The following is a 14,447-nucleotide window of genomic DNA, read 5'->3' as shown; positions in this document are numbered from 1 at the left end:
ATTAAAATGGCAATTTGAAACTAATATAATGATATTCATTTTGTATTAATAAACATTGATATTTTTGTCTGAGCTTCTAAAATATTGAGGTTTTAAGCTTTTAACTTGTTTTTCAGGAGAAAGACCATTTATCTGTGAATTATGTGGAAATTCTTACACAGATATTAAGAATTTAAAAAAGCACAAAACCAAAGTCCATTCAGGTAACTGCTTGTCTTATTTAAAACTTTGGTGCTTTCTCATTGGTAGATAATGGTACTATTCTTTTTAATACTGTGATCCACATTGTAACAGTTTAAATTAGATACATATTTTTAAAAACTAGATATACACATATGAAGAAGGTAGCTTTGTAATTTTTAGAAAAGTTCATTCTAAATTTCTTTTTATATTGATCTCATAAACAGTACTGGTAATATGTCCTCCTTTAAAAACCTGATTTATTAATAACTTCAAGAATGATGGAATACATAAGCAAACTCTAACTGTTCCCCATGCTAGAGCCTGGGTTACCTGGGATTTATAGTAGTTATGTGAAGAAAGGGGCATCATGAACACTAATCCACAAGTACATGAAAAGAGATAAAGAAGTGGGTGGCACCAAATTGTTATATAAAAATGGAAGACCGTACTACAAGATTTTAAATCTGTCGCTTAAAATGAATCCTTTAAAAAGTTTCACCATACATGCCATTTTGTCATGATCAGAAACAAAACATTGGGCTCCCTCAATATGTAGAGATGGTAGCAAGTTTTTGATAGTAAACATAAACATCAAAGAGATTACATTAGTAACACCTGAAAACTACAGTGAGTTATATATAATTCAACAAACATTAAGTAGCTCTAATGCATACGTAACTGTTGAGGGTATATGAAGTTGAACAAGACATAGTCCTCAAAGAGCCTACAATCTGGTGTGGGAGATCAGAAATCTAAATAAATAACTGTGATTACAAAATGAAATGTAAGCTATAACAGAGGCACAAAAGTGCTGAAGAAGAGATTAAGTCCTGAGATGCATGTTGGATGGGCTTCATTCTCAGGAACTTGAAAGAACAAGAGTAGCTCAGAGGATGGAGGTGGGAAAGGCAGAGAGCATTGTGAAGAGAGTCACTGGACAAGAAAGTACAGGCTGTATTCTTGGCTGGCTGAACTGGAGAGAGGAGTCTGGCAAGAACAGAGAGAATTACAATTTTTCTAAAGCAAATACCCAGTTTTATCTAGTGAGGATAGAGAGATTGAAATTATGTCAATATTTTGGAGTGACAAGATCATTGTCAAGCTAGTAGAAGATTTGAAGGCAGAAGTCTCTTTACTCAGTGTGATTATTACTCCCTTGAGCAGAATTTCTTTTGAAACCATATATATGAAAGTACCATGTCTCTGAACTTCAACTCACAGAATAGTATGAACTACTCATTAGTACATTCAGTGAACAAATAGTGTTCACTTTGTGTTACTACTGTTAGGTACTTTGAAAGAATTAGAGAAGTATAAATTGACATTTATAGTTTACTTGAGGAATTAAGGCATACCTAAGTAGAAAAATAGCTATGAGAGATAGATGCCATAAGGCAGTATATGAAGAATTGACAAATGAGTAATAAGATAGGTAAGAAACAGCTCACCCTGGTCTAAATTCATTTTTATAATGGAATTGGTGTTTGAATGTAGTCTTTAGGGCCATAGAAGGTTTGATTAGATAATGAGGACAGCAAATAAGCAAAAGAGAAACAGCAGAAGTAAAGGTGTGGAGTTTGGAATGCAAGTTCTTAGAATAAGAAGTAGATTTAGTTTACCTCAGGGTTTTTGTTTTGTTTGTAAAGATAGTGTAAATTTTTTCCCTTCCATTTCAGGTGCAGATAAAATTCTAGATTCTAGTATAGAGGATCATCCCTTAAATGAACAAGATTCCATACAAAAAAGTCCTTTATCAGAAACTTTGGATGTGAAGCCTTCTGATATGACTTTACCACTAGCTCTTCCACTTGGGACTGAGGACCACCACATGCTCCTGCCTGTCACCGATAATCAGTCTCCTACATCAGATGCATTGTTGAGGTCAACTGTGAATGGGTATTCAGAACCACAATTGATTTTTTTACAGCAATTATACTGATTTTGTGAGGAATATGGAATTGCTAAGACGTCTCTGGTAGTAAACATAAACATCTATGGTAAGGTGCATATATTCATATTAAATTACCATTCATTTGAGTTGTGACCATTATTTTTCATTCACTGAAGTAAAAGCACCTGATGCTGCATCATAACTGTGCAATGCTTGTTTTGATTTTTGCTTTGTATGTCTAGATTATACACACAGTGTTTTAAGAAGTAAATTATACTATAGTGATGCTATTTTGGGTGGATAACTTTTATTTTCTTTTAGAGCTGCCTTAACTTCATTTTATCATGCAGTTTAGAATTGTCTTTCATTTACTAAAGTAGAATTTGTCAGTTTCTGTGATTCAGTTCTCACCTGTGGTATTTTTTAATTTCTTCCCCTCGAAATTTAAGCAAAATATGATAGTATCAGCCCAACAGTGTTGCTGTTACTAATCCCCATAGACTAATACATAAATTTTGGAGGAAAAAAATAAAATTTATATTTCTGCCTAAGAAAATTTAGGTACTGAGTGAGAATTGTGCTATTTCTCTATCAATATATTTCACTGGAGGTAACTTTTCTAATGGAGTAAAAAGAAGTATTTCTCTTAAAAGATAGAAAACTGCATGTAAATTTTTGTTTATTTAGAATTCAGTATTCTGGAGGAAACCAATGGTCAGTACTTATGAGTTATCTGAGATTATAATCTCAAAATGAATTTTAAATAAATATTTAGTGTTTTTATCTTTGTTAAAACACCGTTTCAAAATTTGATTGATTCAGGTTATTTTAAAAGGTTTCTAGATTACTGGAGATGAGCAGATATACCGAATTTTGAAAATTTTTCCTAAGCTCTTATACCTGTTATGCACTTTTTAAAATACTAAAGTCTAGAAGAAATTTTCTAAATATAAACTTAATGCATACTATAAATCACTTGGCTTCTGAATTTGATACATCGTATTATATAAAGAGTTAAGAAATTAAGTTCAATTATAAGTAAACATTTGAGTTATCAGAAAGCCAGCTTATTAAACATTTTATTTTTCAGTTTAAAATTTTTATAAATTAAACCACAATATGAGGCTGTTGACATAGTTTCATAGTAGTCCTTCCCCTTCCTAATGAATGTAGGAAATTCAGAATTCTTTGATGTTTACCATCACTCTTCCCCATTCCACTCTTCCCACATAATCATTTATTTTACTGCCTGATCTTTGGACATTAAATTATCAGTTCCACAAAGTCAGTTCCTATACTGCTGACTAAACACCATGAAGTTATTAGTTCTTATTTCTGCCATGCATTAGTTGTGGCTTATTTGTTTTCTGGTTTTAAACTACATCTGTAATAAAATTACCATATTTTCTAGTGTTATTGATTTCTTTACTTGTATTTTCTCTGGGGTCCTACTTACAGGAACCAATTAGACAACTGTAAAGATTGTCACCTTTTCACAGCACACTCAGCATTTTCACTATGAATTGCCACCAGTGGGACTGACTTAATTGAATAGAGTTTGAATATTGCCTTTGTATAATGTTCACCAACCTTAGTATTTAATTATTTATCTAAGAAACCTAATTATGCTTGTGTATTAACGTAATATACTGGGTTTAAATACTATAAAGTTATGAAACGTTCAACTAATCTATTCTGGCTTAAATTCAATAGGAGTTTATTGGAATGTGAAGAAATTAAAGAAAATTAAGAGTCAACCTCTGTAAGAAGTCTGCTGAAATGGAGAGGTTATATTTAAATCACATCTTCATTAATCCAAGCATCTAGTGAACAAAATTTCTTTTTGAAAACTGCTACAGTGATGTCCTAATTCTATAAGTGCAGTAGTTACCAAATTTCCTCTACTATGATGGTAATTAGCATTTTACCTTTGCATAGATTAGCTTGCAAATTTATTTTTAGTATTGGATTGGAGTGGATAAGGTTGATTTACAGTGCTTTTCTTCATCACATTATCTGCTTTTTAGCTAAAATAATTTTATTTTAAATTGACATGGCATGATGCTCTACCAGAAAGACATTTCTCATTATACTAATCTTTGTCATAATATACATATATTTTAGTTGTATCTGGTATTCTAACAGTAACGTTTTAGTTAAGTCCATCTTCAAATGTACTTGTTACAATGCAGTATTCTGGAGAGACATTCTTAATTACTTAAGTATAATTAAGTTTTTTTAAAGTCTGTTTAGGATGTTGAAGATCTTAGAAACATTTTCTAAATTAATTTTCTATTTGTATTAGATTACGCCTCTTGTATTATTAGATTTTAGACTTTTTAAAAAGAAACATAGATTATATACAAATGACTTTTTGCTGTTTTTAAGTAGTATTTTTGTTTTATGTTTAATTTCATAGGATGATTTTGATAGCAAATTTTAGAGAATTTTATTTTTTTCAAAAGAAAAGGTTTGATCAGTCCCTGTTCCAACACTTTATGTTTCAGTTCTATAGAAATTGTGGAAATGATAACACTTGAGATGTACTTATATAAAGACAATGTACATGTACTCTTTTTTTAAAAATGTCCTAAAATAATAGTTCTAACATTGATGCCTAGCAGAAACATATTTTAAAAATAATGGTATCCAAGCTTCACGGAACTTTAGGCCTACTGAATAAATCTCTGGGACATATATATATATATATATATATATACTGGAAAAGCCCCATAGTTATTTTAATGTATACCAAACATTGAGAACTATTATCCTAAACAATTCCTGGTGTCTTCCTTTGGGAAGTGCTTAAAAATGAAGCTCTTGAAATAACTATGTCTTTACTCAGAGATTTTGAGTCTTTAGAACTTCGCTAGAAATAGCACCAAGTAAAAAGAAATTGTATTTTAATAGTTTCTATAAATTCTCCATTTTTACTCATTATTATGAACAATATTGAGATTTAATTATTGGAGCATTAATTTTTTGAGACAATGGTATGGTGTGCTCTTCTTTCCTCTGCAACCTCTGTCCCCATTCATTCAAGAAAGCCATTTAATGTATTTGCTTAAGGAATTAATTATCATGTGAACATAGTGACCATTCAGAAATAGAGTATTTAATTTAAAGAACATACTGAAATAAACACAATGGATGTGGACAGATATTTGGATTAAAATATCCAGCCAGTATTTCAAATGCTGGAGAATTTGTTGAAATCAGAATATGTAAAGGTACAATGATAAACAAGGTAAACTCCACCCTTAAGTTTACAGTCAAATGGGAAAGACAAGCCTGAATTTAACTAGCAATAAAACAAGGCAGATCATCCAGTGCTATAGTGTGAGGAGGCAAGAGCAGTCATCAGGAATTGGATGGACAAAGAAAGGACATTGCTTCCCTAGGTAGGCAAACATGAAGAGGTGACTGTTGAGAGGAATTTTCACACAGCTGACTGAGATCGGCAGAATGGAGAGGAGATGTGAAATGGGGAGATGATGAGAGTCAAAGATGTCCAACACTGTGCCTACACCCTCCCACTTGAAGTAGTCTGTGCTGAAGGAGTAGGATTTGATACCCAAGTTTATAACCCATGATCTCACACACCCAGCATAGTTGACTGATGAAGGGCAGGGATTCAACAGCCACATTTGTGATACATGATTCCAAACTTGTAACTACAGCTGGCCATCCTCACCTTACCAGGGAGAATGAATTCTTAGGTCAGACTGATCTGCTTAGATTCTGTCTCAAAAATTTGAGCTATGAAATTCAGAGGCTATTAGGTATTTTGGTAGATACGCAAATGAAAAGGTCATTGAACTGGCCAAGAGTCAGTGAAGCAAGCCAAAGTCTGAAGGAAATTATGAGCAGAGAAACCTGATCTATAGACCAAAGCAAGGGTGCAGTAGGTTTGCAGAACCATGCAACTGAGGCCCTACAAGACAGGTGTCGCTTGGGTTTCTAGCTTTGCAGTGCCATTCTGGAGTTGGCACAGCTATGTTTCATTTCTTTATCCCTGGATACCAGTGATTATATATTCCTACAGTAAATTCCATTTTTTTCTTAAACAGGCTTGAGTCAGTTTCTGTTTCTTGCAGTTAGACAGCCCCACTTTAACACCTAAGTTTGATCCTTAGTGATTGAGAAGGTGGTGGTGCTTTTAACTGAGATAGGGAAGATGAGATTTGTGGAAAAGACCACTTTGTTTTGGGTGCATTGAATTTGATCGGCGGTGAGATACCCATGTGAAAATGTCTAGCAGTAGATGGAAATGGGGCCTGAGATCTAGGAGAGGTTAAAGCTAGAGATATAGATTCTATAGCATAAAGCTAATAATTATTGTGATTAAAATGATTAAGGCAGCCATGGAATTTAGCATTTACAGAATAAAAGGTGAGGATAAAATCCTAGCATAAATTCATTTAAAGTATAAAAAGACAGAAAAGGAGATGGGCAGTGATAACAGAAAGAAAATCAGGGTGTTACATACAGATTACACAGAGAGAAAAGTGCCTGTGTACTGGTTACGTAGTACAGAGAAAATTAAATAAGTGCAAAATAAAGACAGCACTGGGTTGGGTGATTGGAGCATGGTGATCCTTGGAGAAAGCTGTGGTAATAACTGTAGAAGTACAAGCCAGGTAGATAAGGTTTGAGTATTAAATGAAGACATAATAGATAGTAGTGTTTAGTTTGAAAAGCAGAGCATATAGACCAGAGATGATTAATTTTATCAAAATATCCAGAAAGTATAAACCAGTTTTATGCTTTTTTTACTTTAATTTGAAACACTAAAATGATGAGCATAAATCTGCGACACTATAATAATGAGGCTGCGTTTGAACTAGATCTTAAAAAAATGATTGCCAAGAGGAAAATGGAAGGAAACTTATATAACATATGGTTGCAGATTTACTCATGACAGTTCAGATGTGCAAAGGAAGTAGAATTTTCCTATAGAACTTTCATGTTCTTCCTCTTGAATTCTTGAGGGAAGTCTGGACAACACTTAGTCCTACCCAGTTTAAAGCATAGTGTGATGTAAAGGGGATAGAATTTATGTATCTTAAGGTAATGCTTTTACTTTTGGGAAATTGCTGTCTTATTTGTGCCCTTTGTCTTCTCCCTAAAATGGTATTCAGATATATGAATAAAACAGAATTGGGGAAGACAGTGTCTTCACCTCTTCCCTTCTCTGGGTATCCGACTGGCCTCTGATGCACTGGCAACAGCTTGTAAGATAGGTGATCAGGTTCTTCCTAGCTGGTTAGAGCCCAGTAGTTTTGGGCTGAAATGGTCTCACCTTACTTCTTTTGAGTTTGAAGAACTGAGACACACAACTCTTGTCTCAAGCAGTCCAGTGTAGGTAAGGCTGCAAGTGTAACACATGCCACCCCTCTGCAGGCTCAAGGTAAGCCTTCTTGCTTTCTACTCAGCTACCTTCTGAGTCTCCACTTGGGAGAATATAGAAACTTGTGGGTTCCTTCCGTAGCACACAGCAACAGAGAGCAGCATGGGAAAGCACACCTCATTGCTAAGGTTTGGTGTGGCTGTGACCTAGCTTGAGGGGCTCTCTTTCCAGAATCCTGTAGACTCTTCTACCCAGCATATTATGGACTACTTCAAAGCAATAAAAGATGAATGGACTACTGCTATACTGAACAACATGAAGGAATCATATTAGTATGAAAAGGAAGTCAGATAGAAAAAGAGTGTATACCTCCATTACATAAAATTAAAAAAACAGGCTAAACTATTCTGATGTTAGAAATCAGGATAGTAGTCTATTTGAAGAGGGTTGGAGGAGTTTCTGGAAAGCTTGTGTCATTTACTATCTTTATCTGGGTCATGGTTAAAACATGAATTAGCTTTGTGATATTTAAAAGAAGGATTGTGTATTTAAAAGAAGGATATATACTTATATCTTAAACTAATTTGAAGAGCAAAAAACCAGAGCACTGACTCTTAAAACTTAAATGAGATTAAAGATGACCTTGATTGTAAAATGCAGATTCCCCAAACTAGCCTCAGAAGTTTTGATTCAGTAGGTCTGACTCTTAAGACTCTGTATTTTTAACACTTGCCCCAGGTGATTGATGCTTCATACTTTCAAGACTACTGGCTTAACTATCTTACTTTCTGGACATTCAAGTATAAGAAGTTTGTCATACTAATTGTTATTCAAGTCTGAGTTTATTGGATCTCTAATTGCTAGTAGTAGCATTTCCTCACCAGCCTAATGTTTTTCAAATGTAATGACAGTTTAAAATGTTCAGTTTTTCCTGTACTGTGGTTTTATTGCATCCATTGAATTCTGCGATTTTTCAAATTTGATTAAAAGACAAAGAGTTCTGTTTATTTCCTATTGCATTTTTAACAATATGGAGACACTTGACTTTCCTGGGACACAGCTTTTCTAGATACAGATATTTAGTTCTAGATGTATGCAGCATGTAATGATACAAAAGAAGCTTTGTAAAACAGCTGGTCTTCATATCAACAAAGGACAGATCTTATAATGGAAACATATAGAGAACATACCAAGTAAGGTTTGGTAAATAACTAGGTAATACCAATCAGTAACAAGTGTCAGGATACATAAAGTCATTTGTAGAATCCTGCAGCCTATACAGTATAGTTTAGTCGATTTAATTGTACACATTGCCTAAGCAAATCTTCAGTAAGTGTTTTCTGCACTGGTAGAAGGTCATATTTCTAAAATTCTATCACCAGATTGTGGTAATTTTGTCCAGTATAACATAAACAGTATTTATTGAAAGAAAAAACAAGTTTGAAGTCTGTTTCACACATTTTGTAACTATCAAATACATGAACTATATATTCAATTCCAGATATGTTAAGATTTTGTTTCTCAGCACATACTCAATCTGAAGCAACCATCTGTCCTAGATGATACAAATTCATCTCTGAAATCACAAGAATGGATTTGGTGTAAGGCATTTGGTCTTTTCTGGCTCAATGACTCTTTATCATTAAGTGAAAATAATGCCTCATACCAATTAGATGTTTCCATTACCATTACAACCGTCTGTGCCTACCCCACACCCCAGGGAATAGGGAAAAATGGCATAAGGTGCTGAATATAAGGAAAGACCTGTTAAACTTGAAAAATTATATAGTAAGTAGGGGATATTTATCTTTATTGTTTAATCTACCAAAATAATACCCTTATGCAGATGTGACTTCTTTTTGTAATATTTATTTCTAGAATAAATACAGCTGTGATTTAAGGAATTCACAATATGCTATGTAAAGCCCAGTACTTTGACAACTGTAAAGTTGACCACCACCTTTATTCTGCTTCTTCACTCTCCACATTGAGAGACAGGTGGTGTTTTAGTCTGCAGAACCTCAGCTTAATTTAGAGTAATCCTTTAAAACTGCCCACAATTTTTTTCACACTTGCCTGGCTTGAATGGTAATAAATCGTTCAGATTAAGCAGACTCTTGGTATGTATGAATAAAGTTGTCACTATAGGTCTGTAATCAAAGGATCCTAGTGCCTATTGCCTCTTCATAGGAATCTTAATTTGAAAACATGATTGGCCACAGACACAGTAATTTTTTGCCATCAAATCATTAAAATATTACTGGCGTCCTCCAAAAGAGAAAACTAGCTTTAAAAGTTCACTGGCAACACCGACTTGTTTGGAAAGTATATGCTTATATGTATTTGTATGTGTTCATATATATTTGCCTGTATTTGTAAAATTGTATTAACACTCATCTGTAATACCTAAATAAGATACATAAAATACTTCACTTTTTCAACTTCTAAAGCCCTTGAAAGTCTCTGGGAATCTGCCATCTGAAATCTTTTTACCACTTGATGACAACTTTCATTTTGAATACCTATGATAACCTTTCCTTGTATGGTACTTTACTACTTCATTATACTTATGAAAAGAAACTAAGTTAGTTCCTTGATTTTTCCCCAGGTTAAAATTTTAGTCTCTAGTTTGTAAAATTTCTTTTAGAACATTATACTACTTAGCTTTTCACAAAGGACAGTTATAAAAAGTTTAATACAGTTATCTTTGACACATTTGACAAAACTAAGTGATTTATGAATGAAAACTTTAATAGACAATAAAATATCAATCTATGAAAATAACAAGGCGAATAGATGAAAAAATTTTAGAGCTTGTTTTTCATAGTTTTTCACCCACTGGTACAAGAGCAAAACCTGCATTAGATGAGTGGCTGCAGGCTTCTTTGTAAGTTGGTGTCCAATAATAATGCTTTTTAAGGCCATTAGAGACTTCTGCAAGATACACACGTCCATCCACTTCAAATGGCTCCACATCTGTATTGTTGGGATTTAGACGGCCCATTTGAATTAAATCTGAATATGCCTAGGATTTTTAAGAAAAGGAAAACTTTATCATTAATAATTTATTCATTTTACAATACTTAAGCAAATTTCAATATTCAAATTAGCTGTGCTAATTGCAATTTAAAATATGAATAACACAAGTTTAATATTTTCTAGGTATTATAGATTTTTATTCATTTCACTCCATATGTTGAAATTACATTTTTGCAAAAATTATAGTTTTAATATATTAGGCATGTTTTGTTTAATGTTTCTAATGTAGTATGTTTAATGTTTTATAATGTATTAGGTACATACTGTTGTTAACTCCAAGAGCTAACAATTCTTTGTATACCAATTTTGTAGACCAAAGGTCCCATGATCAAAATTTTCAAGTCCCACAGGAGTTTTTAACTGAGAGGGGAGGTTGTTCTATATGCCCTTGAAGATTTGATGATAGCCAGGGACCCATCTCTCTTCTTTTTTTTGTAACTGAAGTTGAGTTAACACACAATATTGTATTCATTTCAACACAGTATACAACATAGTGATTCAATTATGAAATGTTCACCGCAACAAATGTAGTTACCATTTATCATCATACAGAGGTATTACACCATTATTGACTATGTTCTCTGTATACAAGTCTCATCACTGTGACTTGTTTTGCAATTGGAAGTTTGTACCTCTTATCATGCTCACCTATTTCCCCTACCCCCTACTTCCTCCCCTCTGGCAACTACCAGTTCTCTATATTTATGAATCTATTTCTGTGTGTCCATTTGTTTGTTTTTTATATGCCCCACATAGTAAGTGAAATCATGTATTTGATTTTTTTCTAACTTAGCGTAATCCTCTCAAGGTCCATCCATGTTGTCATAAATGGCAAGATTTATTTTTTTATATTTTAATTTTTATTTAATTATCGCTATACAATCTTGTACTGGTTTCAGATACACAACACAGGTTCAACTTACCTCACCTCTAGTGTAGTTACTGTCTGTCAACATACAAAGATGTTACAGAATCACTGACTATATTCTCCATCCCATACTACTATTCCCATGATCAACTTATACTATGATTGAGGTTTTTGGGCCCCTCTATCACCCTTGCCACCCACCCACTCCAACCCTCTTCCACATGGTAACCACCAGTCATTTCTCAGTATGCATGACTGCTGTTTTATTCATTCTGTTTTGCTTGCTTTTTATATTCCATAAGTAAGTGAAATCATATGGTATTTCTCTACCTGGCTTATTTCACTGAGCATAATATCCTCTTGATCCATCTGTGTTATAAATGGCAGGATTTCCCTTTTTATGGCTGAATAATATTCCATTATGTATATATACCACATCTTTTCCATTCATACATTAATGGACATTTGGATGCCCCCATATCTTGGCTAGTGTAAATATTGTGGCAATAAACAGGGGTGCATATATCTTTTCAAATAAGGAATTTTGATTTCTTTGGGTAAATTCCTAGAAGGGGAATTACTGGGTCAGTTTATTTTTTTCTTACGGCTGAATTACATTACACGCATATGCCCACTTTATCCATTCATTTATTGAGGTACACTTAGGTTGCTTCCATATCTTGGCTATTGTAAATAATGCTGCAATACACAAAAGATGTATCTATCATTTTGAATTACTATTTTTGTTTTCTTTGGGCAAATGCTTGTAATTACTGGGGAGTATGGTATTCCTGTTTAATTTTTTGAGGAACCTCCATACTGTTCTCTGTAGAGGCTACACCAATTTGCATTCCCACCACCAGTGCATGAGAGTTCCATTTTCTTCATATACTCATCAACACTTGGGGTTTTTTTGACACTTAGTTCTGATTGCTGTGAAGTGATACCTCATTGTAGTATTGATTTGCATTTCCCTCATGATGTGTGATACTGAGCATCTTGTCATGTGTCTGTTGGCCATGTGTATGTCTTCTATGGGAAATTGTCTACTTGGCATTTGCCCACTTTTTTAATCAGATTTTCTTTTTGGTGTTGAATTGTATGAATTATTTACATATTTTGGATATTAAACACTTATCAGATATATCATTTGCAAATATATTCTATTCAGTAGGTTGCCTTTTTATATTCCTTGCCTGGGAGACTTATCCAGAAAAATTGTATAGATTTATCAAGAGTTTACTGCCTGTTTTCTTCTAGGAGTTTTATGGTTTCAGGTTTTACATTTAGGTCTTGAATCCATTTCAAGTTTATTTTTGTGTATGGTGTAAGAACGTGGTCCAGTCTCATTCTTTTGCATGTAGCTGTATTGTTTTCCTAGACCACTTATTGAAGTGACTGTCTTTTCCCCCATTATAGTCTTGCCTCCTTTGTCATAGATTAATTGACCATATGAATATGGACTATCAGTTAATTTATGTGTGTCTTTTGTCCCAGTACCATACTGTTTTGATTAATATAGCTTTGTAGCATAGTTTGGAATCAGGGAGTATACCTCCAGTTTTGGCTGTTTGGAGTCTTTTGTGGTTCCATACAAATTTCAGGATTATTTCCTCTAGTTATCTAAAAACTTAGTATTTTGATAGGGTTTTATTGAATTTGTAGGTTGCTTTGGGTAGTATGGACATTTAAACAGTTATAATCCATAAGCATGGTATATCTTTATTTGTGTTATCTTCAATTTCTTTCATCAGTGTCTTAATGCTTTTAAGAGTCAAGTCTTCGACCTTCGTTAAATTTATCCCTAGGTATTTTACTACATAAAATTGTTTTCTTAATTTCTCTTCATTCTAGTTTGTTATTAGAATATAGAAATGCAACAAGGATTTCTGTATATTGGTTTTTGTGTCTTGTGACTATTGAATTCATTTATTCTGATAGTTTTTTGGTGACGTCTTTAGGGTTTTCTAGGTATAATAAGTCATCTGCAAACAGTGACAGTTTAACTTCTTCCTTACCAGTTTGGATGCCTTTTGTCTCTCTGTTTTTGTCTGATTGCATGGCTAGGACCTCCAGTACTATGCTAAATAAAAGTGGTGAGAGTGGACATCCTTGTCTAGTTCCTGATCTTAAAGGAAAAGCTTTCAGCTTTTCACCATTAAGTATAATGTCTGTGGCTTTGTCATATATGGCCCTTATTATGTTGAGGTACATACCCTCTATACCCATTTTATTGATCGTTTTTATAATGAATGGTGTTGAATTTTGTCAAATGCTTTTTCTGTATCTGTTGAGATGATCATATTGATTTTTATCCTTCCTTTTGTTAATGTGGGGTATTATACTGATTTATGGATATCCAACCATCCTTCCATCCCTGGAATAAATCCTACTTGGTCATGTTAAGTGATCCTTTTAATCTAGTTTTTAATTCGGTTTTGCTTATATTTTGTAGAGGATTTTTTACATCTATGTTCATCAGGGATAATGGTCTATAAATTTCTCATTTCGTAGTGTCTGGTTTTGGTATCAGGGTAATGCTGGCCTCGTAAAATATTTGAAAGCATTCTTTTCTCCTATTTTTTGGAATAGTTTGAGAAGGATAAGTATTAATTCTTTAAATATTTGGTAGAATTCACCTTTGAGGCCTTCTGGTCCTAAGACTTTTGTTTGCTGGGAATGTTTTGATTACTGATTCAATTTTATTACCAGTAATTGATCTGTTCAGATCTTCTGTTTCTTCCTGGGTCAATCTTGGAAGATTGGTTGTGTCTAGGAAATTATCCATTTCTTCTAGGTTGTCCAATTTGTTAGCATTTTTCACAATAGTCTCTTATAATCCTTTGTATTTACCTGGGTGATCTATCTGTTGATGTAGGCAGGGTATGAATATCTCCTACTATTGTATTAGTGTCAGTTTTATCCCTTTATGTCTGTTAATATTTGCTTTATGTATTTAGGTGCTCCAATTTGGGTGCATAGATATTAACAGTTGTTAGATTTTTCTGTTTTGACCCTTGTTATGTAATAAGCTTGTCTCATGCTGTCTGTTAACTTTCCTTTGCATGGTGTACCTTTTCCATCCCTTTACTTTCAGTCTGTGCGTTTCTTAA

At 33.5% G+C, this 14,447-nt stretch overlaps 2 protein-coding genes across 11 annotated transcripts in view; one reads left to right on the top strand and one right to left on the bottom strand.

The window, feature by feature from the left end:
• Positions 1-14,447, top strand: part of MYNN (myoneurin) — a 27,722-nt gene that overhangs the window by 9,756 nt on the left and 3,519 nt on the right. For 7 of the 9 annotated variants that reach the window (XM_073232104.1, XM_073232108.1, XM_073232110.1 and 4 more), the window contains 3 exons: positions 117-203; positions 1,860-2,180; positions 3,788-8,434. In XM_073232104.1, the coding sequence (XP_073088205.1) occupies positions 117-203; positions 1,860-2,122 (350 nt within the window). In that variant the 3' untranslated portion in view covers positions 2,123-2,180; positions 3,788-8,434. Of the gene's footprint in view, positions 1-116; positions 204-1,859; positions 3,495-3,787; positions 8,435-14,447 lie in introns of those variants that run through there. The other 2 variants (XM_073232105.1, XM_073232107.1) reach the window with 2 other exon arrangements.
• The window catches only part of LRRC34 (leucine rich repeat containing 34), a 23,119-nt gene continuing 18,920 nt past the window's right edge, over positions 10,249-14,447 (bottom strand). For both annotated transcript variants that reach the window (XM_017677617.3, XM_017677613.3), the window contains exon 11: positions 10,249-10,452. In XM_017677617.3, the coding sequence (XP_017533106.3) occupies positions 10,249-10,452 (204 nt within the window). The remainder of the gene's footprint in view (positions 10,453-14,447) is intronic.

Source organism: Manis javanica, chromosome 3, assembly GCF_040802235.1.
Source record: "Manis javanica isolate MJ-LG chromosome 3, MJ_LKY, whole genome shotgun sequence".
NCBI classification, from domain to species: Eukaryota; Metazoa; Chordata; class Mammalia; order Pholidota; family Manidae; genus Manis; species Manis javanica.
This window is presented reverse-complemented; position numbering and strand designations above follow the sequence as displayed.